Source organism: Phymastichus coffea, unplaced genomic scaffold (genome assembly GCF_024137745.1).
Source record: "Phymastichus coffea isolate CEN01 unplaced genomic scaffold, Cenicafe_Pcof_1.1 PCOF00001, whole genome shotgun sequence".
Classification (NCBI taxonomy): domain Eukaryota; kingdom Metazoa; phylum Arthropoda; class Insecta; order Hymenoptera; family Eulophidae; genus Phymastichus; species Phymastichus coffea.
In genome coordinates, this window is record NW_026706812.1 from 14,719,471 (window position 1) to 14,744,241 (window position 24,771).

Sequence of the window (24,771 nt, forward strand, 5' to 3'; positions counted from 1 at the left end):
TAACCTCATTTTGAAGGTCATTTCAAGGTCGAAGTGTTTTTTGTAATGGAAACCCCTCTTTTTGACCCCGGATTCGCACATAGCGCGAAACTCAACACAATACCTTATCCAAACGTCGGATTTCGCGCTATGTGCGTATCCGGGGTTAAAAAGAGGGATTTCCATTACAAAAAACACTTCGACCTTGAAATGACCTTCAAAATATGGTTAAAGGTCAAAGGTTTTTGGTGCATTGGGTGGCCCACTCTGTTCTGAACAAATTTTGTAGAGGTCATTTTTCGATATCTTAAAAATTAAAAAAACGCTTTTATGCAGTTTTTCAAGCATTTGACCTTAAATCGACCTTCTCAAGGCCATGAAAAAAAATTTAAAAATACCGTTTTGGACGTAAAATTTCCCGCTCTTTCCGAATCCGGGGTCAAAAATGGGGGTTCCTATTTAAAAAAACAAAGTTGACCTTGAAATGACCTTGAACATGACCTCCAAGGTCAAATCCAAGGTCATAGAAACATGGCCCCCTCAAAGTTGAGTAACTTTTGTCTGAAACTTTTTTCGATAAAACTCACTCCAATCTAGATATCTGAGTGGATCACTTAAAATGGGCCACCCTGTATATTGGAAAAGAAAGAAAAACAAGATTCGCCTCAATCCAACACCCAAAAAGAACACTAACTATCAGCATAAAAAACAGTTATGTAAGAGCAATTATGTTATACAATAAACTACCAAATGACTTTAAAAAACAATTAGCAACACGACAACTAGGAAAAACAAACTTAAAAAATGGATCAAAGGAAACCCAATACGGCAAATAGATTAAACTGCAAAAATATAAAACAATTAATTGATCTCTATGGTACTCTGTATCCGACATCGGAAGTCCATGAGGATGCAGTAGACCACAACAAATTAATACTAGATATTAGAACATTTATTTGTGCAAATAACAATTGCAATTTATCTCATAAAAGATCACACAAAAGAATCACTCAGTATAACTATGAAAAAATGCTGAAAGGATCAACACAAGAAATCAACAGGATCACAAAGCTAGCCAACAGCCTCTTGAATAATATGAAAACAACGACGGCTACACAAATTAACAGAATAAAATTCACTAAGTCCACACTCGAAGAACATAACATAAACAGTAATAACAAAATGTACATAGTAACAGTTTTCGATGCCATTGATGAGATGGCAAATGAAAATACTATAGAGCACTGTCAAGAAAAGCGATGCCAGCCCCTGGAAAACTAATAGAACAACCAAATTGTATCAGAATGACCTATGGAGACATAAACTATCTAGGCAACAATAAAGCCCTGTTAAATTTTGACAGAGGTATTCAAGGAGCACAAATTTTCAAGAACTCAGCATCACCTCTAGAATGTCAACCACAACACCTAGACATTGTAGTTGTCGATGACATAGTGTTCACCTCAACTTGCAAATGTGTCTCGAACAGACAACACAAAGAAATTTTTCCACACTATAGAGAAACTTGCGCAATAGGACTAACATGTCCAGCAAGATTAACAAGCTTAGAACGTGTCATCTACAGAAGAACCAAGAATGCAACAACAGGATATTTCACTAAATAGAACATGGGATTAGAACAACAAATCACGAATATTTTTATACAAATTATTAATTAGATTTAAGTATTAGTATTAGTTTATTAAACACGCCAGACCAGCGTACAGGAAGAAATTCCTCTGCTGGATTACATGTAATGTAATGTAATTGTATATCATTAATTATTATTAATGTATATTTACTCTGGACTTAAATAAATAATAATAATAATAATAATAATAATAATAATAAATAATAATAATAAATAACAAACGACTAAAGTTACTTTTCCCAGGATTAGAAGGGTTAGCCTGCATGTGGTTTGGTAAGGGTGGTTTATGGGGATTTGGTGGGTTAGAGGCAGGTTGGTTTTGAGGTAGCTCGCTCATGCATAGGATTAAATTATTTCAAGAAATAACAAACGACTAAACTTGTTTATCCCAGGGTTAGGTGGATTAACCTGCTGATAGTTTGACGCGGGTGGTTTCTAGGGGGTGAAACACCCCTTAAACATATTTTTCTTAAAAATCCGGAAACACGTCAATTTAATTTTGGTATTTTCTCATTATCAGTGCGATTTTGAAATCACTCAATCTGATTTCGTATTACATGTCATAAAACAGTACAAAAAATAGTGTATTTACCCCTATTAAAAAGGGGGTTGCAACCCTTCGGTATAAATTTTATGTCCTTATAAGCGCCTTTTTATAAGAAATTTTTTAACGTTTAGTTTACTGAAAAATATTCATTTGATGCTGAGAAATATTAAAATAACTGATTTTAGGGGTTGATTTTCAGGGTGGATTTCACCTCTTAAAAGCCCTTATGAGCCGATACAAAAAAACACGTATCCAATTTTTTTTCAAGTACTACAACATATCCCAAAATCATTCAAATCGGTGAGGTCGGGTTGGGGTGGTTTCCTTGTTAGTCATATTTATAAGCCTTCATTAAGATCGATGAGGAAGGGATAATAAATGAAGAATATATATATATATATATATATATATATATATATATATATATATATACTTGATTTCTTACTGTATTGTAAAGTGATTGGCTACGAGCTATTCGTTTTAGCCTATAATAATTTGACTACGAGAGAAATCAGGTACACATTTATGCATACTCGTATAATTATATGCCTTTAAAATTACATTTGCAACTTTATTGTTAATAATTTGTTGTTTTTCTGTTAATAAAGCCTGAAGAAATCAGCAAATGTGCTGACGAAACGTAGCTGAATATAATTAAAATTACGTGAATTTCCATCTCTCACTAGATCCCTTCTTTCCAATATTACAAAATTTATCATTTAATAAAAGTACCTAAGATTATGTACTATGGAAATCAATGTGCAAAATCTCATTTTAATGCTTGTGGAAATTGCTTTAACCCATTTTTCCTTAAACTACTATTTTATAGTCTATTTGTTTTTTACCGAGGCAAAAGTTAAAATAATCAAAAATATAGACCCAAAGTCACTTTTCTATTCTTAAAATTTCCACTCTTTATGCATCAGTTGTCAGAATTAGGATATTTTTCACGGAAAATTACAAAATGGCGTTTTGAATAATGATGGATATTTAATGTTATATTAGAATTTTTCCCTAAAAAATTTTTGTCAAAATTTGTAGAACCAGGATGACAATCTAGATTTTGTAACGGAGGGATAAATCTGCAAAAATGAGAAATTTATTTAAGAACAAACTCCCACGATGCAGAGCAAACCGCCGCTCCGTTAACACGTATGTTAATACGTGTATTCGCCTTAACGTCAGCTGACTTAACTTAGTTGTCTTCGATCAAGCAGAGTTGAACTCACCTTAAGTCACGTGCCTTGTGACACACGATGAGTTTCAAGTGAAAGCGACTTTACTCGAAATCCACTTAATCCCCTAGCTATAATAGGATTAAAACCTAAGCTTTTTAATTGTTTAAACTACTAGGAAAAATCATATGACGAAATCGGCGAATAATTTTAATAGATTTTATTAATAAAAATCTCTACAGTCTTTGTCGGGCCGAAAGACTGACGCACGCGAATAGGATTTACAATTAAATAACTTTCGGTGAGAAAGAGAGAGAGAGAGAAGATACGAAAATTGGCGCGATCTAACGCTCGGCGCAAATACAAAAAAATATCAACGCTAACACGGTTGAACAAAATACTAAATGTATTTTGTCACGCGATAATTAAGGGAGGTGCACCTACCCTGCGGTGCAATTACGGTGATCAGCCGTAACTGTTGATGTCAGCAAAATATCAACTGCCCCTGTCCTTTGAACAATTGGCTGCGCTGCCTCACTCTGCTTATCAGCTGCAAACTGCTTCCGAATCCTCGTACTTGCTATAATATCGCTATTACACTCACGCACGAAATTGTCCCAGGAAAACTATCACTCGGCGAGAAAAACTGTGCAAATAAAAATCGGCGATGCTCGTTCGAATATAGCTGAAGCGTAACTGCTCATTTAAAAGATCGCGCGCCCCCTCTCTCTCTCAATACTTAGAACTAACGCGCGAAAATCAGAATCGCGAACGGTTCGATTAATTGAATCGACTACCGTTGCAGCCCCCTCCAAGTCCTGACTACCCGGGCAGGACGAATACCCGCGATTCGTTGCCATCAGGAACCTGAAAGTAATAAAGAAGGAAAGGAAACAAAATAATAAACTCCCTTCTTTATTTCGGCTAATTTATTTGCCCTCCAGGGCCTACATCATCGTTTGGCTACACCTGGCGCGCGGTGTTTCGGGTAGCGCCAGTGTGTAGCCTTCTTCGGGCACCGCTGGGAGTTGGTCACCCCAGGCTCTCCACAGATGTAGCAACCCCTCAGCTGCGACCGAGATTGAGCAGCCTCCCGACCCTGTGATGGCTGCTCAGCAGCCAGAGGGGACTGCTGGGCACTGACTCCCTGTGAGGCGGTGATGGTCACGCCTCCCACCGTGGCGGTCGCACGTCCATCTTGCGACCTGACCACGATGGTGGTATCAGGAGCCATGCGCCCGTCCACATGGACCGTGAGCGTCGGTCCAGCGTCAGTAGCTCCCAGGGCTCTCTTCTCTTGAGCCGGCGCCGGGAGCGCTGCGGAAAACTCTTGTCCGTTATCCACCCGCAGCAGGGCCTCTCCGTAGGCCCTCTGACGCTGAGCCATCCCTGCCCACTCCCCGAGCAGCTCTTCTGCGCCCTGGCGGCTCAAAAAGCGTCTCAGGTGCTCCTGCACCTGAGACTGGAGTTCTTGAGCGAACCGCCAGGCGCTCTCCACCTCGTTGATCCCCAGACGCACGTGTCTGAAGTCGAGGAGGAGAGTAGGCTGCTCAGGGATCCGGGGATGATTGCAGACCCAGTGCGAGGCCCCACAGGTTTCCCTGGGTCCTGGGCATTGGCTCGCACTGTCCGACGTAAGGGATACGCCGGACTTGAGGGTCTGCACCCCCTGGTCCACTGTGGACTTGGGACGTTCGACACTGTCCTGGTCCTCGGTCTGTGTCGAAGCGTCCCGAGAAGCCTTCTTCGGGGCGACCCACGATGAATCCCGGAGAACCTCTGCCACCGAGGCATTGCGTTTCTCCCTTCGGGTGGTCCCTTCCAACTGGACCCTGGCGAAGCTCCGCAGATCTTCAATTAGCTGCGTCGCATCAGGGCCCAGTTGCAGATCTAACAGCATCTGCGTGACCACCTCGAAGGTCTCCTCTTCGACGACGATTCTCCGGTCCATCTGAAACATCCAAAAACAACAAATTTCGGATAAATCTCCCTGCGCGAAGAAAAAATCCTAATAATAAGCCGCATCCCACCGAGTTATACGCTCCCTCGCGATTCTTTGTGGGAACGTCCTGGCCCTCGTCGGTTACCGCTCGGTTTTATCGGCCCAACCGTCCTTTGTACGACGGGCACGGTCTTTCGAGGCCTACCTCTCCATCTATTCTCCTTCACGGGAGAGTTGTTGCCCCTCGCTGGACCGGTGGCCGTCTCTGGAGCCTTTCGAGGTCGACCTCGACCTCTCTTAGTTGGGGCAGATACCGGCAAATCCGACGTCTCGGTGGGAACTTTATCTACGGCCGTGGGGGCTGCTAATTGGATCCGCTCGCTATCCGATAAATCCCCTCCCGGATTTTCGTGCGCATTCGCGGAATCGTTCGCATCCTCCGACGGCAGTTCATCTGGCGGCTCGCGAGGTACGATGACCTCCTCGCTTTCCCCATCCTCACCCGGAGCGTAATATGGTTTAAGGTCTTTGGCATGGAAGAGCTCAGGCAGGATCTCCAGCTGATTGCTTAGCCTGTACGTGTTGGAACCACAAACCTCTTCAATCACGTACGGGCCGGCATATTTCGGCGCTAATTTAGCTGAAATACCTCGAGCAGCTGAAGATAGAATCCTGTTCCTCTTCCAAACCCAATCTCCGACCTTAAACTCGGGTTGCCTTCTCTTCCGGTCATAATAAGCCGCCTGACGCGCAGCTTCCACCTTTGACTTGGAGTTAGCTCTCTCCCACAAATTAGGAAGCTTCTCCATATGTCCGGCCCAATCTTCCACAGCCTGACCCTCCGAACATTCAAGGGCCTGCTGATCTTGGGTTCTTCTGAACGTCAAAGGAGGTACCGGCTGACGCCCAAACATGAGCATCGCAGGACTATATCCGGTGGCGCTATGAGTTGCCGAGTTCAACGCGAAGTTGAACTCTGACAGGTGTTCATCCCAGCTCTTATGATCACGGCTTACGTAAGACGTGATCATGGTCTTGAGTGTCCTGTTTACTCGATCTGTGGGATTCGCTTGGGGATGATACACGGGAGTCAAAGCGCGCTGAATGCCGTTCATCTGCAGGTATGAATAGATCTCCTGATTCTTAAATTCGGTTCCATTATCCGACAAGAATACCTCTGGCGCACCAAACCTAGTGACGATCCTCTCGTGTAATTCCCTTGCGATTGTCTTCCCATTAGCCTTGCGTATCGCAACACACTCTCTCCAGCGAGTAAACAAGTCTACAAATACCAAGATATACTCAAAACCTCGAGAGCTTTTGGGAAATGGACCAGTGATATCACCGACCACCACCTGCCAGGGTCGTGATACTTGTCTACGACCCATCAGCCCGCAAGGTGCTCTTTGTTCCACCTTGCATTGCTGACATACCGGGCAACTCTTTACGTACTTCCTGACCTGATCATACATTTTAGGCCAGTAGTACAAGCGCCTAGCCCTGGAGAACGTACGCTCTCGTCCTTGATGTCCTGCAGTAGGAGCATCATGGACTTCCTGGAGCACCTGGTACCTTTTCTCCCTAGGCACCGCAAGCTTCCACGCTTCATCGTTGTCGATGGACCCTTCACCATCCTTATCAGGCTGATAATGATACAGTCTCCCTCCTACCACCTTCCAAGTGAGGTGAGAGTGTGGGTCCTGGCATACTTCCTGGTATTGTTGCAAATACCAGGCGTCAGTGGTCTCCGGCCGATTATTTATAGCACTCACTTCAATCCCCTCCTCCTCATAGGCCCTAGATAAAGCGTCTGGCACCACATTGAGATCCCCTCTTCGATATTCGATATCGAAGACATTGCCTTGCAACGCTAGCGCCCATCGCGCTAATCTTCCCGTGGGATTTCTCATATTGTGGAGCCATTTCAGGCAACTATGATCGGTGATGACCCTGAAGTGATGCCCTTCAATATACGGCCGGAACTTTCCAATGGCTCATACTACTGCCAAGCACTCTTTCTCGGAGACCGTATAATTTCTCTCTGCACTGTTGAGTGATCGGATGGCGTATTCTATTACACGCTCCTCTCCATCGACATCCTGTGCGAGAACTGCCCCGATCCCACTGTCACTAGCATCAGTTTGCAGTACAAACTGACCGTTCGGATCGGGTGATTGCAGTATTGGGGCGGAAGTCATCGCCTCCTGCAATCTCGTGAAAGCTCGCTCTTGCTTCTCCTCCCAAGAGAAACGTACATTCTTCTTTGTCAGGCGGTTTATAGGTTCAGCGATCATGGCAAAGTCGGGTATAAAACGTCTATACCACGAGGTCATTCCCATGAACCGCTTCACCTGTTTGACAGTCCGGGGTGTTGGATATTCGAATATCGGGCGTATTTTCTCGGGATCTGGTCTTACTCCGTCCTGGTTGACAAGAACTCCCAAGTACCTGACTTCCGTCTTACAGAAGTGACTTTTATCTTTGTTGATGGTTAGGCCCGCACCTAGAATTCTTTTTAATACCCTTTCTAGGTGCCGCTTATGCTCCTCAAAGGACGACGAAACCACAATTACGTCGTCAAGGTAAGCAAAAGCGAATGGATCCATATCCGGGCCTATCACCTTGTCCATCAACCTCTGGAAGGTCGCTCCTGCGTATGACAGTCCGAAGGGCATTCTCTTAAATTGAAAGTGCCTTAATCCAGGAACTGTAAACGCTGATATTGGACGCGATTCTTACTTTAAGGGAATTTGATGGTACGCACTGCTCAAGTCCAAAGTAGATATGAACTTTGCATCCCTTATTCGTCTTAGGATGTCGTTCATATATGGTAAAGGATAGGCATCAGGTTTGGTAATTGCATTTAACTTTTGATAATTTACACAAAACCTATATTTTCCATCTGCCTTCTTTACCATTACTACTGGACTTGACCATCCGCTGGTCGCTGGTTCGATAACATCCTTTTCCAGCATATCTTTAACCAGCGTGTGCATTTCCTCTCGCACTCTATCTGAGACTGGGTAGTACTTCTGTTTGATGGGTCGAGCATTTCCAACATCTATTTCATGCTCAACCCCCACGGCACAACCTAAAGCCTGACCCCCGTCAGGAATCAATCTTCTGACGAGGTCTTCAATTTCTTCAAGCTGTGACTCCGTGGCTTCCCATAGTCCTACCGGTGCGAGAAATGCCGTACCATCAATTCCAGCCACTTCCATTGGTACTTTCACTTGGGCGTCCTTAAGCCATAATTCATCCTCATCGGGATCCGAAATTGCGCGGAACTCTCTTATAAAGTTCGCGCCTACATAGCAGTCATCTGTGAGCAGCGGCGTAATGGCGACTCTGATTGTCTTCGTGATTCCCCCTACTTTAAAAGGGAACATCACGTGACCAATTATAGGGCACGGGCGTCCATCAGCAAGCCTTGCATCGCCCGCCCTGGTCACATTCAACCCGAGTCCCATCTCCGATGCCAATCTTAGCCCTAATTGACCCATGACCGTGGATGAGGCGCCGGTATCATAGAGTGCTCTAATTTTAAAGTCACCTATGTCTACCCGCAACCACCATCTGGTCTCATCCTCTGGGTCATATCCACGAGTCCCATCTTCGCCTCCTTTCATCGTGCTTTTCAGCGGCTTTTTTCCTTCCGCTGCCGCGACGACGGTGGGCTGGCTTCTACTCGTGGATCCCTTCGACAGAGGAGCTTTTTGTGTGGAGGGGCTCTCCCTGGAGTCTTCCCCCTCCTCCACAACCTGTATGTGGCCATCTGGTCCTTTCAGGATAACCACTCCCCTATTCTGCCGAGGGCTGACATCGGATTCAATTGCCTTCCGCTCTAATATACTGCTATGTCCTGGGCTCTCTTGATGCCCTCCCAGGACTTGTTTCGATCCCTGGGTCGCCGACAAATTGCTGTTTCCCATCGGCGACCCGCAGCGAGAGGTCGAATTTACTGGAGGCGCGAAGATGACCTCTTCTCTTCGCTCTCCTTGTCGTTTCCCTTGTTGCAATCTGGGCAGAACTTGCGACTAAAACCCAGTTTGCCACAAGCGGAACACTGGAGAGGCTTAGTAAAGTCTATCTTCCGCCTCTGCCCTTCTCGCCGCTCGCCAGGAGACCGGGAAGAAAGAGAATTTTTCCTTCCTTCACGCCATCGGCTCTTACGCTGTTTTGGAGGGCTGCCTTGCTTGTCAGCGGCCAACTTGCGTAATATCCGCTCGATGTCCTCCAGACGTTCTTCCATCTTCTTATCAGAAGTGGAAGCTTGCGTAGCCGATACCGATGCTTGTTCGATAGGCCTCCTGACGGGGTTCTCCACGCCCAGTCCGCGCTGCGGATCTCCCTCCTTCTTCGCACGCGCCTTCCCTTCGCTGGCCATTGCAGCGGTTTGGGATTTACTACCAGCCGTTCTTTTGCTCGGCTGGTAGGCGTGCTGAGGGAAGATCGTCGAGTTGGGGTCAGCGAATACACGTGGACGGCGACCATAAGATAAGGTGTTCTGTACCTCGGTCGCCCTCCTGTTGAATTCGCGTATCGACGTCATCTCGCTCCGACGCAGCTGGATTTGGATGGTTGGAAGGAGGTTTGCATGGAGTAGGTCTAATAACCTCTCCAAGGGCATGGGCGATTCTAGTCTATTGACAAGAGCCACCAGGTTGGACACGTAGTCTCGCACTAGTTCGTCCTCACCCTGTAACCGGTTCTGGGCTTCCTGCAACAGCCTTTGTTGCTGTTGCATACTTGTGCCAAACCAATCCCGGGCGTCCGCGACGAACTCGTCATAACTGAGCCACTGGTACTTGTTGTTATCGTACCAGGTCCTCGCGTTACCTTCGAGGATCTCTGATACGGAACAAAGCACTTCATCGTCAGTTAGTCCTGCACCTACGCGCAGATCCTCCAACCTCGACAGAAACGTATCTACGCTCTGTGCCCTACTGCCCGCAAACCTCAATTTCCATCCGCGGACAATTTTCCTAACATCTCGGGTTGTGGAGAGCCCTGAGAATATCTGATGTCCGGTGCCAGATGATCCGTTTCGACTCCTCTGTCGAACGGGTGCGGATCTCCCATAAACTTCCGAATCCTCTTCACCTCCTCTTCGTTGGAGGACTTCCGGTGTGGTGACGTCCTTTCTCCTAGGTATTGGTCTTGGAGGAGCCGGTGTACTCCCCAGAATCCCCGAGTCGTAGTGACAGGTGTATGTGTCCTGAAAGTCCACATTACGTCCGGAGCGCGGTTGAACCGAGTCACGCTGAGAAGAACGGTTAGCACTGGCCATGTCATGCATTGCGTCTTCCAGCTCTCGAATTCGTATGCGCATGTCCTGCGCCTCGCGCTCTGCACACACCTGTAATCCCTGCGGAGTCTGAAGGGTTTCTAGGATTCGAACTACCAACTTTTGGTTATGGTCTATTCCCTCCTTCAGATACTCTATCTCTCGGAAGGCTTCACTCAAGGATAATTCTTCCTGAGGTTCCTTCCGAGTGCAGGATTCCTGCGACCTGGGGTCCGGATTGCTCCGTCTCTTCTCCCCCTTCTCCTGCTCTTGCGTGCTAAGGGCCTTCTGGATGAGTTCATCCTCTTCTTGGCGGCTGGCTTCACCCTCAGAGTCCTCATCCGGGCAGGTGAATGTCCTTGACATATCAGTCAATGATATTCCCCCCCTATTGATGATCCTGAGGGGATGGTCGCTGTTATCATCCGCGTTGGAGTTTTCCAACTCGTCACAGACTGTGTCGAGCCACGCTTGTCGGGATCGCCTCCTGCGCCCCGCTACCTCTTTGCTGTGCGTGGTCTCTTGAAAATCTGTGGCGGTGTACTCACCCAGCAACCATCTCCCAAGCCTAGCCGCCTGTTGGATGACACTTCCATCCTTGCGCAGTTCCAAATCCGCTAAATAGCTTTCGCGCTGTGCGGAGGTCAGCTCTAATGCCCAATTGTCGATTTGAGCTGACAACAGAGCCATCTTGCCTCCGCACGGGTGTAGGATGCGGTTGAGGTTTAAAATTTCGGCCTAATCGACCACTACCGCTTCCTATCACCCAAGGTATGAGCGGGGTGTACAATATTTAGTGTCACTACTTTTAATACCTCCTTTTATAAGGCCTTTTAAAAGGAGATTATGAGCGCGTGCAGTCTCCGCAAACTTTCTATAAATATTATAAAAATATCCTACCTAAGGTCGGAGCCTGCTGTTTGCTTGCTCCGCCTGGCTAATATTTGGACTGCACGCTTGGGTCGCGCTCTCTGCTTTATCGTTGATCAGGTGCTACCAACCCCCCTTTATCCACCAAACTGTGGCTGAAATGGGTTAACACCTGATTATCTCGTACGATCTGAAATTACTTCGACCTACCAATAATTATCACTTTCGGCCCTTTTTACAATAATCTTAACAATTTTTAACAAAAGGTTCGAAGTGGTTTCGTTTTTTCCCCAGCAGAGGGCGTACCGCTCACGATCTCGCTCTACCACCCGCTCAAACCTTCCTAAGCGCTCGCGCAATCGTCTCTCTCTCGTGCGTCGATTACCTTCGACGCACAATCCTATTCGCACGACACGGGTCTTAATACCAGTTGGGCGCCATGTAACGGGGGGATAAATCTGCAAAAATGAGAAATTTATTTAAGAACAAACTCCCATGATGCAGAGCGAACCGCCGCTCCGTTAACACGTATGTTAATACGTGTATTCGCCTTAACGTCAGCTGACTTAACTTAGTTGTCTTCGATCAAGCAAAGTTGAACTCACCTTAAGTCACGTGCCTTGTGACACACGATGAGTTTCAAGTGAAAGCGACTTTACTCGAAATCCACTTAATCCCCTAGCTATAATAGGATTAAAACCTAAGCTTTTTAATTGTTTAAACTACTAGGAAAAATCATATGACGAAATCGGCGAATAATTTTAATAGATTTTATTAATAAAAATCTCTACAGTCTTTGTCGGGCCGAAAGACTGACGCACGCGAATAGGATTTACAATTAAATAACTTTCGGTGAGAAAGAGAGAGAGAGAAGATACGACAATTGGCGCGATCTAACGCTCGGCGCAAATACAAAAAAATATCAACGCTAACACGGTTGAACAAAATACTAAATGTATTTTGTCACGCGATAATTAAGGGAGGTGCACCTACCCTGCGGTGCAATTACGGTGATCAGCCGTAATTGTTGATGTCAGCAAAATATCAACTGCCCCTGTCCTTTGAACAATTGGCTGCACTGCCTCACTCTGCTTATCAGCTGCAAACTGCTTCCGAATCCTCGTACTTGCTATAATATCGCTATTACACTCACGCACGAAATTGTCCCAGGAAAACTATCACTCGGCGAGAAAAACTGTGCAAATAAAAATCGGCGATGCTCGTTTGAACACAGCTGAAGCGTAACTGCTCATTTAAAAGATCGCGCGCCCCCTCTCTCTCTCAATACTTAGAACTGACGCGCGAAAATCAGAATCGCGAACGGTTCGATTAATTGAATCGACTACCGTTGCAATTTATATTAAAAATGTTATTTCTTTGATAAACCTATTCATTAAGAATTTTTCTGGAAATTATTTCCAAGATGGTGTCCGTGGAAATATATACAAGTTGGAAAAACTAAAATTTTCAAATAAAATCTGAATTAGTGAATGTATACTCACTACTTATATTTACAACGTCGCTGAGTACAACGGTAGCATCTATTTTCAATTTTACAAAATGCAGGATCTAATATGATGTTTGAAACACCAGCGAATGAGTACTCAATATAGCGTCAGTAATACTAAAATTAGTTAATGTTGATAAAATCGAGAATCCTATTGCTAATTTTTTCCTATTGCTAATTTATCCCTATAGTAGGGATAAATCCTCCGTCTTGTGGAGTATTATAAACGGACGGACGGAGAAGTTGATGAATCTTTTACGTTCACTGATGCAATAGTCTTATGTATGAAGAAGTGTGAAAATTTTTCGGCGAACGAGAAAAAGTTAAAAGGCTCACATAAATACGAATGATTAGATCAAGAAAAGCTGTGTAATGTTCAATTTGAATCAGAAATATGTCATTTTGAAGCAAGAAAATAAAATGTACTGAGAAAAAAACTCGAGAATTATTTGAAATGTTTCGTTGTGATAAAATGGACGATCACATTATTATTGAAGCGATGAATGAAAATTGTTTTAAATTAGATCCAGATCATTTCAACAAATTTCTAGATATTATCTTTTTTTCTATTTTCAATATTCGTAAAATCCATAGAGATTATTGGTCAACTGATGAAATGAGGCATTCCGATATTGTTTCAAAAACGATGTATAGAAATTTGTTTGAAAAAGTTAAGACTAATTTGAAAACTTTGAAAATTTCGGATAACACTGAGTTCGGGCTTCTTGCTCTTCTTTATCCATAAATAAAATGATGATTAAATGTTTTGATCACACATTTCTAAAAACAATTCATCAAAGACAAACCAATACGTTTTAGAATGAAATTTTAGGCCTTTTGCACTTCTAATAGATTTCTAATAGATATCTATTGTGGATAAAATTATGATTAAAATGACACGAAGTTTTCTAAATGCAATTTGGGATCTCCGCAATGATGAAAATACTTTGTTTTTCTAATAACAGTCGACAAGAATAATGTAGCTAAATATCATCTATATTTTGACAATTTTTCATCACATGCCCCGATCTGCTGGTATACTTGATAAATCAAAACCTGGGTGCAGCAAGAATGTGTAGAGATGATCGTATTTTTACAAACGAAATATTCCCAAAAATGTTGGATAATTAAATAAAAAATACAAATACATTGAAAAAATCTTTTTCAATAACAGAAACATGACAACAGAACAAACAGAAATAATAAAAATTTCAAACAACAAAAAACATTAATAGATAACACAAAGTAGATAACGAGACTTCAAAGAAGAAATTCGGAAGACACGTATGCTCTTACGACTGAATAGTGCGCCGGATGTATGTACTAATTGTGCACGAAACAATATTCAGGTTACGGAATAAATTGAGTTTAACATTACTGAGACACCAATTTAATATTAAGGTGTTTACTAATCAAACTATGATAACGATATGTACATATGGAAAAATTATAAAATCACGCGATTTCTGGCTTATACCAAAATATAAGTAGTCTCGCGAAAATAAACAAAAAAAGTTACAAACTTATTTACATACGCGCACGCGCATAAAGAGATTTGCAGCAATACTGCCAGCCAATCTTACAACGATCGCTTAACATTTTACGCCGTCAATTATTTAGCAAACTTGACAGGGCCGACAATGCTGCCTGCTCGCACACTTCGTAAAATAGCGCTCTTATTTTTAATATTATTTAATTTATGTATATATATTTTGATTTATATATTTATATATAAGTAGATAAGCAATGTATGTTCTGGGACACAAATGAGCCGACAAAGGATGCCGCCAATGTATAAGGGATATGTGTATGTTCTGGGACACGAAGGAGCCGCCCGATGAAGGTATCACGGTAGTGACACCTTTTAATTTATGGTCAGACCCCATGCTGAGTGTCTAAAAGGCATTTGATGTATCTTTGACACTACCCACGTGCTAGTAGGCCCCGTGCTGAATGTTTAAAGGGCATTTGATGTTCGTTTGACACCTCCCGTGTGTCAGTGGATGCCGCCAATGTATAAGGGATATGTGTATGTTCTGGGACACAAAGAGACCGCCGGATGAAGGTGTCGCGGTAGTGATACCTTTTAATTTAAGGTGAGACCCCATGCTAAGTGTTTAAAAGGCATTTGTTTTTCGTTTCACACCTCCCGCGTGCCAGTGGGCCCCTTCGACAGAGTGCCCCACTCCCACTCACCGACCCACCCACCTACAGAGGTTGTTAAGGTAGGATGCTCTAGAAGTCGGTAGTGTTTGGTAAACTATATGATGGTCTCTCTCTCTCTCTATCCCTCTCTCTCGCTCTCCTTTGATAGTAGGGCGCTTTAGTAAGCTTATGCTGGCTGAGTGTGGGCCCTCGGAGAGGGGGTAGCGTCTATAGCTTGCTAGATGCGTACGTCGTATAGTGTGGATGCTGTTTTCTCTCTCTCTCTCTCTCTCTCTCTCTCTCTCTCTCTCTCTCTCTCTCTCTCTCGCTCGCTCTTCTTCGATAGTAGGGCGCTTAGTAAGCTTATGCTATCTGAGTTTTTTTGTGATTTACTACGTCTCTAGACATTTTAAAACTAAGCGTAAAAAAAAGTTAAATTCCTTTATTTTTTTAATGCGCTAAAAGACCGAAAAAAAATTTTTTCTCTATTTCTTTATTTTGACTTTATTTTTGTATTCTTGGACACAAAATGAAACCTTTTTCTCTTTGGCATTTTTGTCCAAAACGTACGCAAGTCGAAGTAATTGAGGATTAGAAAAAAAGGTTGCTTTTTACAAAAAACGCAGTAACTCGGTTAAAAAACATCGGATAGAACCCCGCGGGAGCTCATTTTAAAGGGAAAGACATTACCCTCCGAACCCCTCAGGTCGATTTGCCCTCCATCGCCTGGTTCTAAATTGGCATTGATTTAAGTCGAGGTTAAAAAAATTGAAATTTTTTTAATCAGTTTTTTTACTGTAAAAAACACATATTTTCATTTTTAAGTCTCTGCACGTCTTAAGGGGGGAGCCTGCTTTAGAGGCGTCAAAAAATCGATTTTTTCGAGAATTTTTTGGGGGAGGAATGAAATATCCGATTGGAATGAAACTTTCAGGGTTTATTATAACATGTTTCAAGAGTCTTCTTAAATTTTTTTATTAAAATACAGATCATATTGTGGCTCGTAGAAGCATTCGGCCGAGGCGCCTCCACTCTGTAGTTGTCGTGCGGCAGGAAAAATGCAGATCGCAATTTTCATCTGAAACAAAAAATCAGATAAAATTTCCATTCTCCAATAGTGTAGTTTCTAGGTAAACCAAGAAAATTCAAAAAAAGTGAAAATTGAACAGTTTATCGCTAAATGAACAAAAAAATTAATTTTTTTTGAAAAAAAAAATGCACTTTAGATTGTTTAAAAAGTTAGTTCATCTTTACTTTCTTAAGTTTTTTTAGGTTAAGCTTGAAGAAAATTCAATTCCAAACAAAACCCACTTTGTCTCGTTTCGAGGGGACGTTTAGTTTTTTCCCTATCTTTCCCGCCAATTAGGAAAAATCGTAAAAATGCAAAACCGAGAAATCGCGCGTCAAAGTTTTCGTATATAAAAAAAACGTAATTTTATTGAACTTACCACGTAACTATGCTAATCGGCGATTCCTGGTCCATACATTTGTTCTTCAGACTCTTCGTAAAACTAATTTTCGCCGAGATTTTCGAGTCTACGAGCTGTTCTGACCTCTTTGCTCGCGAGTAGATTGCGTCTGTTTTCTCGGGCGATGCGCTCCTGGTCGGCTTGCCGAGAGAAATTCATGCATTGCTGTCCAATTTTCAAGTCTAATATCTGCATTGTTTGTAATACTGCACTGTAGTCTTTATTGAACATTCCTCCAGCGATGTAGGTAGCAATCTTGACAATTTTAATGCCTGAGTGAAGGTGTTTAGGTGTCATGCGCCACACAGTGGAATTGAACGACTCGTTCGCATTTTGTGTGTGTCCACCCAAGCATCTCGTTAGCAGATCATCGTTAGATAACTCCTCATACACAGAACGAATGTGCTTCTCAACCTCTTCGTCGATGACACGTGGCGAATGTTGAAAATCAGCCAGTTTATTTGCTGCCTCGGCTTTGCGCCACTCACACCAACTGTCGGCGCCTTCTAGGCAATGGTCGTGGCGAGGTAATTCATCCGTCGAGGAATAGTGATCGAGTGTCGCCATTATAGCGTTTTTCATGTCTTCCACAGAATTCAAGTTTCTTCGAATGGCCAGACCGTAGTAAATGGTTAATTTTTTTATTAAAGTCTCGGTGAGCCGCTTCTTTCCACCGAGCTTTTCTTGTTTTTTTTTTGTTTCGGAGACGAGTACCCATGCGCTTTTGGACATGTCCCACGCACTCGTTTTTTGTCACTGTGAGCTCCGGGCCGTACGGATTACTGATCAGAATACCAAGAAATGTTTTGGAGTCGCCGTCACCAATGTAATTACTGTACTTTACTCCGAATTTCTCGAAGGATCTCAAGAACATTGTCATTATCGAATCAACTTCCATTTTTCCGGACGAGCCGGCGTGATTCGAAGAACAATTTTTCTTATGGTTTTGATACCATTCTTCAAACTCATCGTCGTCCAATGTATTCTTCTTGAGAGCACAAGTATGACAATATCCACTTGTAACGATGAGATCGATCACTTTGCCACTGTAGTACCCGATAAGTGTAGTTACACCGTATAATGAAGTAAAGCCACGTTTTTTACAAGATCCATCGCCCGAAACTTTCAAATGGTCAGCTGGTCTTCCATTTTTAACGTTAAGTTCTTTTTCCTCTGTGACAGCTTTTTTGCAGGCGCTGTCAAACATTTTTTTCGACGCTGAATACAGGTGCTGCACGATTTGATCATACGTCGATTTAGCTAAGCCTGGTGATATGTCCATAAGACCACAAAAAATGTTAATGCCTTCTCGTGCGACACCCAAAAGCCTCATGACGAGCACAATCCTTCTATTGATTTCGTAGCCAGTGTTGATCAATGGTCCAGATTGAATTTCTCGTTTACCGCATTTGCACGCTAAAACGATTTTGAATCCGAGACCTCGATGGCTGCTTTCGGCAAAAGTTATTCGCTGCTTACACGAATTGCAAATAACTATTTCGGAAATTGCTAAAAATACAGAGACAAACTCAATTATTCGATAGCAATGTGACGGATGAATTATGACATCGTCCGTAGTTGCTGAAGCCAATTTATTTTCACTACAGCTCGTATTAGCTTCTTTATCGTCAGATGTCGAAACATTTACGAACTGATTGCCATGGAATTTGCGCTTCCGTGGCTTACCAGTGCGTTCAGTTGAATGTTTACTACCTTTCGGATAGCTCTGCATGATTTCAAGATGTTCACGTACCGAAACACAAAACAAAACTGAACTCGAATGCTAATACAGCTTGGCTCAAGCCGACTCTGCCAGCTCATGTATACTACTTATAATATAGACTTTTATCCCTTCTATAGCTCCAGCAAGACCTACGAAGGATCTATTATGTCTCGAAAGACCGTGATTCCTTTGTATTATAATACGTACAATAGATCAAGGGGCGGAGCGCACGCGCTCCGAGCGACCCGGCCGCTCATATACCTGCTCGACGCTTACTCACTATTTCTTTTATAACTCCGAAAATATTTCGAGGATGCTTCTAAAATTTTAGGGACACATTCTTAGATAGTTTAGGAAGACATTTATGCAAAAAAAAATCGATTTTTTGAAGCCTGTAAAGCAGGCTCCCCCCTTAAATGGAAGCTTTTGCAATTACTTTTAAAATGCCCTGCGGTTTTTTGTGATACGATGATTTCCGACCGAGATACAAAACTTTCAAGTTTGCCTAATTTTGAGGTAAGCATGGCAAAAGTGATTGACGGGCAGTGTATATGCTGATTTAGAGTGCTTATTGAAACCAGTAAATAATGGATGATACTTTCAAGATCATGAAGCCTTTAGTGTGGGGCTTTATGTAAAATGTAGTTATGATGATTCCAAATCAGTCTTTAAGATGTATAGAAAATAACTGAATGAAGAACAATCACCCGCACAATGGATTATCAAACAATTTCAGATTTTGTTAGATGAAATGCATCAAATATATAAGAATGCAATAGAAATAAATCTTTCATGGCGTAATCAAATGAATTTCAAAATGAGCAAAGTGTGTCATATTTGTCGAAAATATTTTTAACGTGATGAAACAAGAGTTAGAAATCATTGTCATTTGACGGGCCGATTTAGAGGTGCTGCTCACGCATCCTGTAATTTAAATTATATGAATCCTTATTTTATACCAGTCGTCTTCCATAACCTTACTAGATATGATTCTCACTTTATAATAAAAGAAATAGCTACTAGCTCTGATCTTGAGGGAAATGTGACTGTTTTAGCTGAAAACAAGGGAAGATATATAGCTTTCACAAAACACGTGGTCGGTAGTTCTATAAATTTTCGATTTACTGATTCGTTCGTTTTATGCCATCATCTCGCGAAAAACTGGCTGCATACTTAACCAAACTAAATATTGTAGAGCATAAATTCAAGATAGATAAATATACAAAAACACAAATAGAGTTATTGAAGAGAAAAGGCGTTTTTCCATATGAGTATGTTAACAGTTTTGAAAGATTAAAACAGACTCAATTACCACCTATCGAAGATTTTCATAGTTAATTGATAGATAGCAACATCTCTGAATCTGACTATGAGCATGCACAAAAAGTGTGGAATGCATTTGTCATCATTGATTTAGGACAGTATTCTGATTTATATTTAAAAACTGACGTATTACTCTTGGCCGATATTTTTGAAAATTTTCGTAAAACTTGTATGGATGCGTATCAACTCGACCAACCACACTATTATACTACTCCTGGATTAACATGGGATGCTATGTTAAAGTGTACAAAAATTGAGCTAGAACTTTTAACCGATATAGACATGGTTTTATTAATCTAAAAAGGTATTCGAGGAGGTATTAGTCAATGCTGTAATAGATATTCAAAAGCTAATAATCGATATATGGGCTCAGAATATCCTTCCTTAAAAGAGAGAAGGTTTGAAAAGTGAAGCCTGTAAACGTTTTGATTGGTCAGTTGGAGATGAAAATTGAGACGTTTGATTGGCTTATAAACTTTGAATGTGAAATGCAGCTTAATGTGTCCATAACCTCACAAAACTTATATTCAGCGATAAACATAAAAAAATATTACATGTTTTTGTGTAAAAACCATACAAAATGTGTAGCCATAACAGTAAAAAACGACGTCTAATTATATGAATTACTTTTTTCAAGTTGTATCGACATTTACTCACCGACAATAAAAAATAGTTAGATTTTATGTATAAAATATATACATGGTATATGTATAAAATATATACATGGTAATAATTGAAAAATTTCAATAAATGAACACAAGCTTCAATTTTTTTGTGACTGTCATTTTTTTGTACGTGCTAATTCAAACAAATTACATTGGTTTTATTCGTTATATATATATATAAATATATATTTGGAAGGGTATTTTTTCCGCATTTTTAGAATATACGACATTATTATTACTTTTTTTTCTTTTCGTTTTCTTTTTATACACGTGTAATTTTTAAATATAATAAAATCATTCATTTGCAGCTAAATCCGAAATAATATTCGTACAATTTCAAATTATCTTGCACTCGCAGTCGCAAGAAGATGGGTGGAAATGGAGATTAAAGTAGCGCGGATTGTTTTTCGTGGATGCAGATTTGACATGGAGATAATTTTTTTTCTTGAAATTTTTAATGGCGTGAACTGTCACATGTATTGGCACTATTGGTAGTACTGCCTCGCGTGGCTAGATAGCGCATAGCGCTGGGTACAGCAGCCTTTTGTCTTTCGTGAATCGTGCGTCGAAGAGTAGACATCGTCACACACGCCGTTCGCTACACACGCCGTTCGCTGTTGCAAATTTTCGTGTTTTTATCATTTCGATTTTCCGTGGATTCTCTAAGGTAAGTCTTTTAGCAATTAAACTATGTACGAAACAAGGTTTTCATCGCTATTTATTTAAAGAATGCTGTACAATTATAGTAATTATATTCATAGCTGTCTTTTGTCTTTATATTATTACCTATGTTAACCATGTGTTTTTTAGTCTTTGTTGAAATCGTGAACCTCAACTTTTTTTTTAAGTAAAAAAAAATAATAAGTTAATTGCTCTCTACTTGGGCAGATTTACAATTCGTTTGTCAATGCAATACAGTAATTATCATAGATTCATTATTTTTTAAATTAAAATCAAGGAAGATTCAAAATCTCAACGGTTGAGAACACTGAATACAAAAATGAAGTTTTTTTTTTACTATTTTAGTCGTTGCCTAATCATTATTTTAAAATTAATTTATTCCTTTTTGGTATTTTCATCATTAGCTTTTAACCATTCTTCTTCACTTGCAAAATAGTATTGATTATAATTACAGATTATAAGATGCCTGTTAACAGAGAAGGTCGTGTAGTTGATTATACGACAAGTGAGGAAATACATGATCTTATGGAAGGTGGTAATGACTATTGTGTGTAAGTTTCGAATTAAGAATTCGTATTCAATCAATTGATTAGCGTGTATATTACAAAATTATTATTGTTTCAGGGAGTTTACTGGCTACTGGCTCGAAGTTTTTGGTCGCACCAAAGTAGGAAAGAACGAAGAGTACGACTTATTCAAGGCTGTCATTACCAATGGACATTTGAGAATAATGTTACTCATTTGGGATACAGGAGTGATAGACAAGTTGACTCCTGAACTTTTAAATCATAGGGTATCTTAAAATTTTTAAATATGTTTTTTTGCCTCTGTCTGTCTGGTTTTCTCTATCTCTCTCTCTTTCCCTTTTCCGCTCACTCTTTCCCTCCATGTATTTCTTTATGTGTATGCATGTATATATGTTTATATGAATTTTTTCAGATTTTACATCTTGATGGTGCTCAAGGACAACTTGTGATGCAACGAAAACACCACAGGGAACAAAACATTGTCAATTATGAATTGATTATCCAGAAGAAAACAATTGTTGACTTCGAAGGATATCATGTGGTCGAACAAGCAGCACCTGCTCCAGTGCAAACTGTCTTAGTGAAAGATCTTAGAAGAGCTACAGGAGAAGTTCGTAAGTATAACAAGATAAAAATTGTCATTTTATAACCAAAACTAAATATTCATTTTATATTTTTTTTTAGTTATTGAATGCCATATCAAGACTGTTGTAGCTGTCAATTCCAACAAATCTGGCAAGATGTCCTTTGGATCTGGAACAATAACCGATGGAGATTTCAAGATTCCACTTCAAATTGGTTCGTTCACAGATAAAGATGAATCATCTTTCAAGAAAGGAATCTGTGTCCTTGTAAGAGGCACTGTTAGTAATGCAGGTATATTTTTAATAAATCTATGAAGCCTATACAAATTTTTTAAAATTATAAATTTTTTTTATGCAATTTAAATCAAGTAAAAATTGTATAAATTATACATTCAGACTTTCATTATTAATTTAATTATCATTTGTTTCTTTAGGTCCTGTTAGTGTTCATTGTCCGGATATTTCATATGTTAAAATTTTGGCTGATAAACCAGCACTTGATGTAGACAAAGTTAGAAAAGCAAACAAAACTTTGAAACGTCCACTGGAATCAGATGAATCAGGTAAATCTCCAGCCAAGAAAACCTTTCAGGAAACTGACATTTAAAGTGTGCCATCATCTTATGTTTTTTATTTTTGAATTTTATTTTCACTTTTGTTCTTTGTCATGGCACGATAAACATTAATATCATACTTTTTCAACATTATAATTATAACCATTAAAAAAAAAATTTTTTTTCTTTAACATTTTCAAAAAATCTAATTAGAAATATTCAATTACTACTACAATTTACATAAATATTTCTTCATTTCAACACATAATAATTAGACATTCTCTGTTCATTACTTTTAACAATTTAAAGAGTAACTTACGTGATATATTAGTATTTTTTATATTAAAAAAAATAAGATTGAGTGTACTAAAAAAAAATTCACTGTGATGACAAACTGCGTGGATAAATAACACAAGGTGTTATATATAATGTTGACATGTTTATTATCCCGTAAGGGAATAAGTAACTCATTAACTCGTAAGGGGATAAGTAACGTATGGGTCCACGATGTATACTAAGAAACCATTGTTATTTGTAAGATTATTATATTATTTATAAATTACCACGGTTACTTGTTCGATGTCAGAAAAACACTGGTTTTCAAACACGCGCAAAATCTCTTTCTCTCCTTTTGATTTACACAGACACATGCACATTAAATTTATAAAACATAATGCCAACAGTGAACAAATAAATATTAAATTTATAATAATCTTTTTACAAATAATATTGGAAACAATCTTAAGACTGTTTAAAAATCGTAAATTCCTACATATATATTAGGATTAGTCATGAGTGAATGTTTTTGAACTGTGGTGACCGATATATATATCGTAAAATATATTCTAATAATATAATTCACACGAAATGTTTTATATTTCAATAATATAGAATTTAAAGTAATGTCCTAATTTATTATATAAAAATTATGTAATATTCAATAATATATTATATAAACGAACTTATATCAATATATTATATAAACGAACTTATTATGCAGCGACAACATTGTAAAAATAATTTAACATAATAAATCTAACTGATTGATGTAACTTGAATTTAACTTAGATTGTAATGTAACTTGTGTGTCACTTTAATATTTATATTCAGCGATAAACATAAAAAAATATTACATGTTTCTGTGTAAAAACAAACAAAATGTGTAGCCATAACAGTAAAAAACGACGTCTAATTATATGTATTACTTTTTTGAAGTTGTATCGACATTTACTCACCGACAATAAAAAATAGTTAGATTTTCATGTATAAATAAATACATGGTAGTAATTGAAAAATTTCAATACATGAACAATATATTGTGTAAACTTATTTATTACCCTATTGATGACCACATGCAGTATATAACGAATAGAGAAAAATATGAAGAACGTTTTGGGGACATAAGAATGCAAGCAAATAACGAAGAATTCTGCGAACAAATTATATTTGGTTTTATTTGGCACATTTTTTACAAAATTGTATGGGTTGAGACTTGCTATATCATATATGCTTGGAAGGGTATTTTTTCGGCATTTTTAGAATATATATTTATATAAAGCTTTGCTATATCCACCTTTACGCGGTATTTTTTGGCAAATTATACATTACGACATTATTATTATTACTTTTTTTCCTTCGTTTTCTCTTTATACACATGTAATATTTAATTTATTTAAAGAACCGCCGCAATTAATTATTTACAACTTTCCGGTAATTCCTAAAATCTCTGTAATAGTCTGTAAATATAATAAAATCATTCAATTATAGTTAAATCCGAAATAATATTCGTACAATTTCACGATTACTCCATCTATCGGGACGATATGGATTTTCAATTGACTAATATTACCAGTGTTCACACTCATGTCGCACATGGTCGCGAAATAAGTTCGTTAAATTAACGTTAAACTTGGAAGTAATTTCTAATACACAACATTTTCCTTCTCGCGCATATGTTCAAATAATTTCTATGAAACAATTAATAATGGTAAGTATATTCTCAGTGAGTTGAGTTTGTGAAAAGTTTGTTTTTCTTGTTGACTTACAACTTGTCAAAGTTTTCCATCCAGAGCGTACTAAACTTTTGGATTTTGTTTTATACTATATATGCTAGCCATAATATTTAAACTGCGTTTTAATTTT

At 39.8% G+C, this 24,771-nt stretch overlaps 2 protein-coding genes across 10 annotated transcripts in view; both read right to left on the reverse strand.

Moving 5' to 3' along the window:
* LOC131663027 (TBC1 domain family member 22B) overlaps positions 1-24,771 on the reverse strand; it is a 224,426-nt gene that overhangs the window by 156,468 nt on the left and 43,187 nt on the right. The gene's annotated exons all lie outside the window — the stretch shown is intronic.
* Positions 16,615-17,154, reverse strand: LOC131663393 (uncharacterized). Its single transcript, XM_058933812.1, has one exon. The coding sequence runs from the start codon at positions 17,152-17,154 to the stop codon at positions 16,615-16,617; it is 540 nt and encodes a 179-aa protein (XP_058789795.1).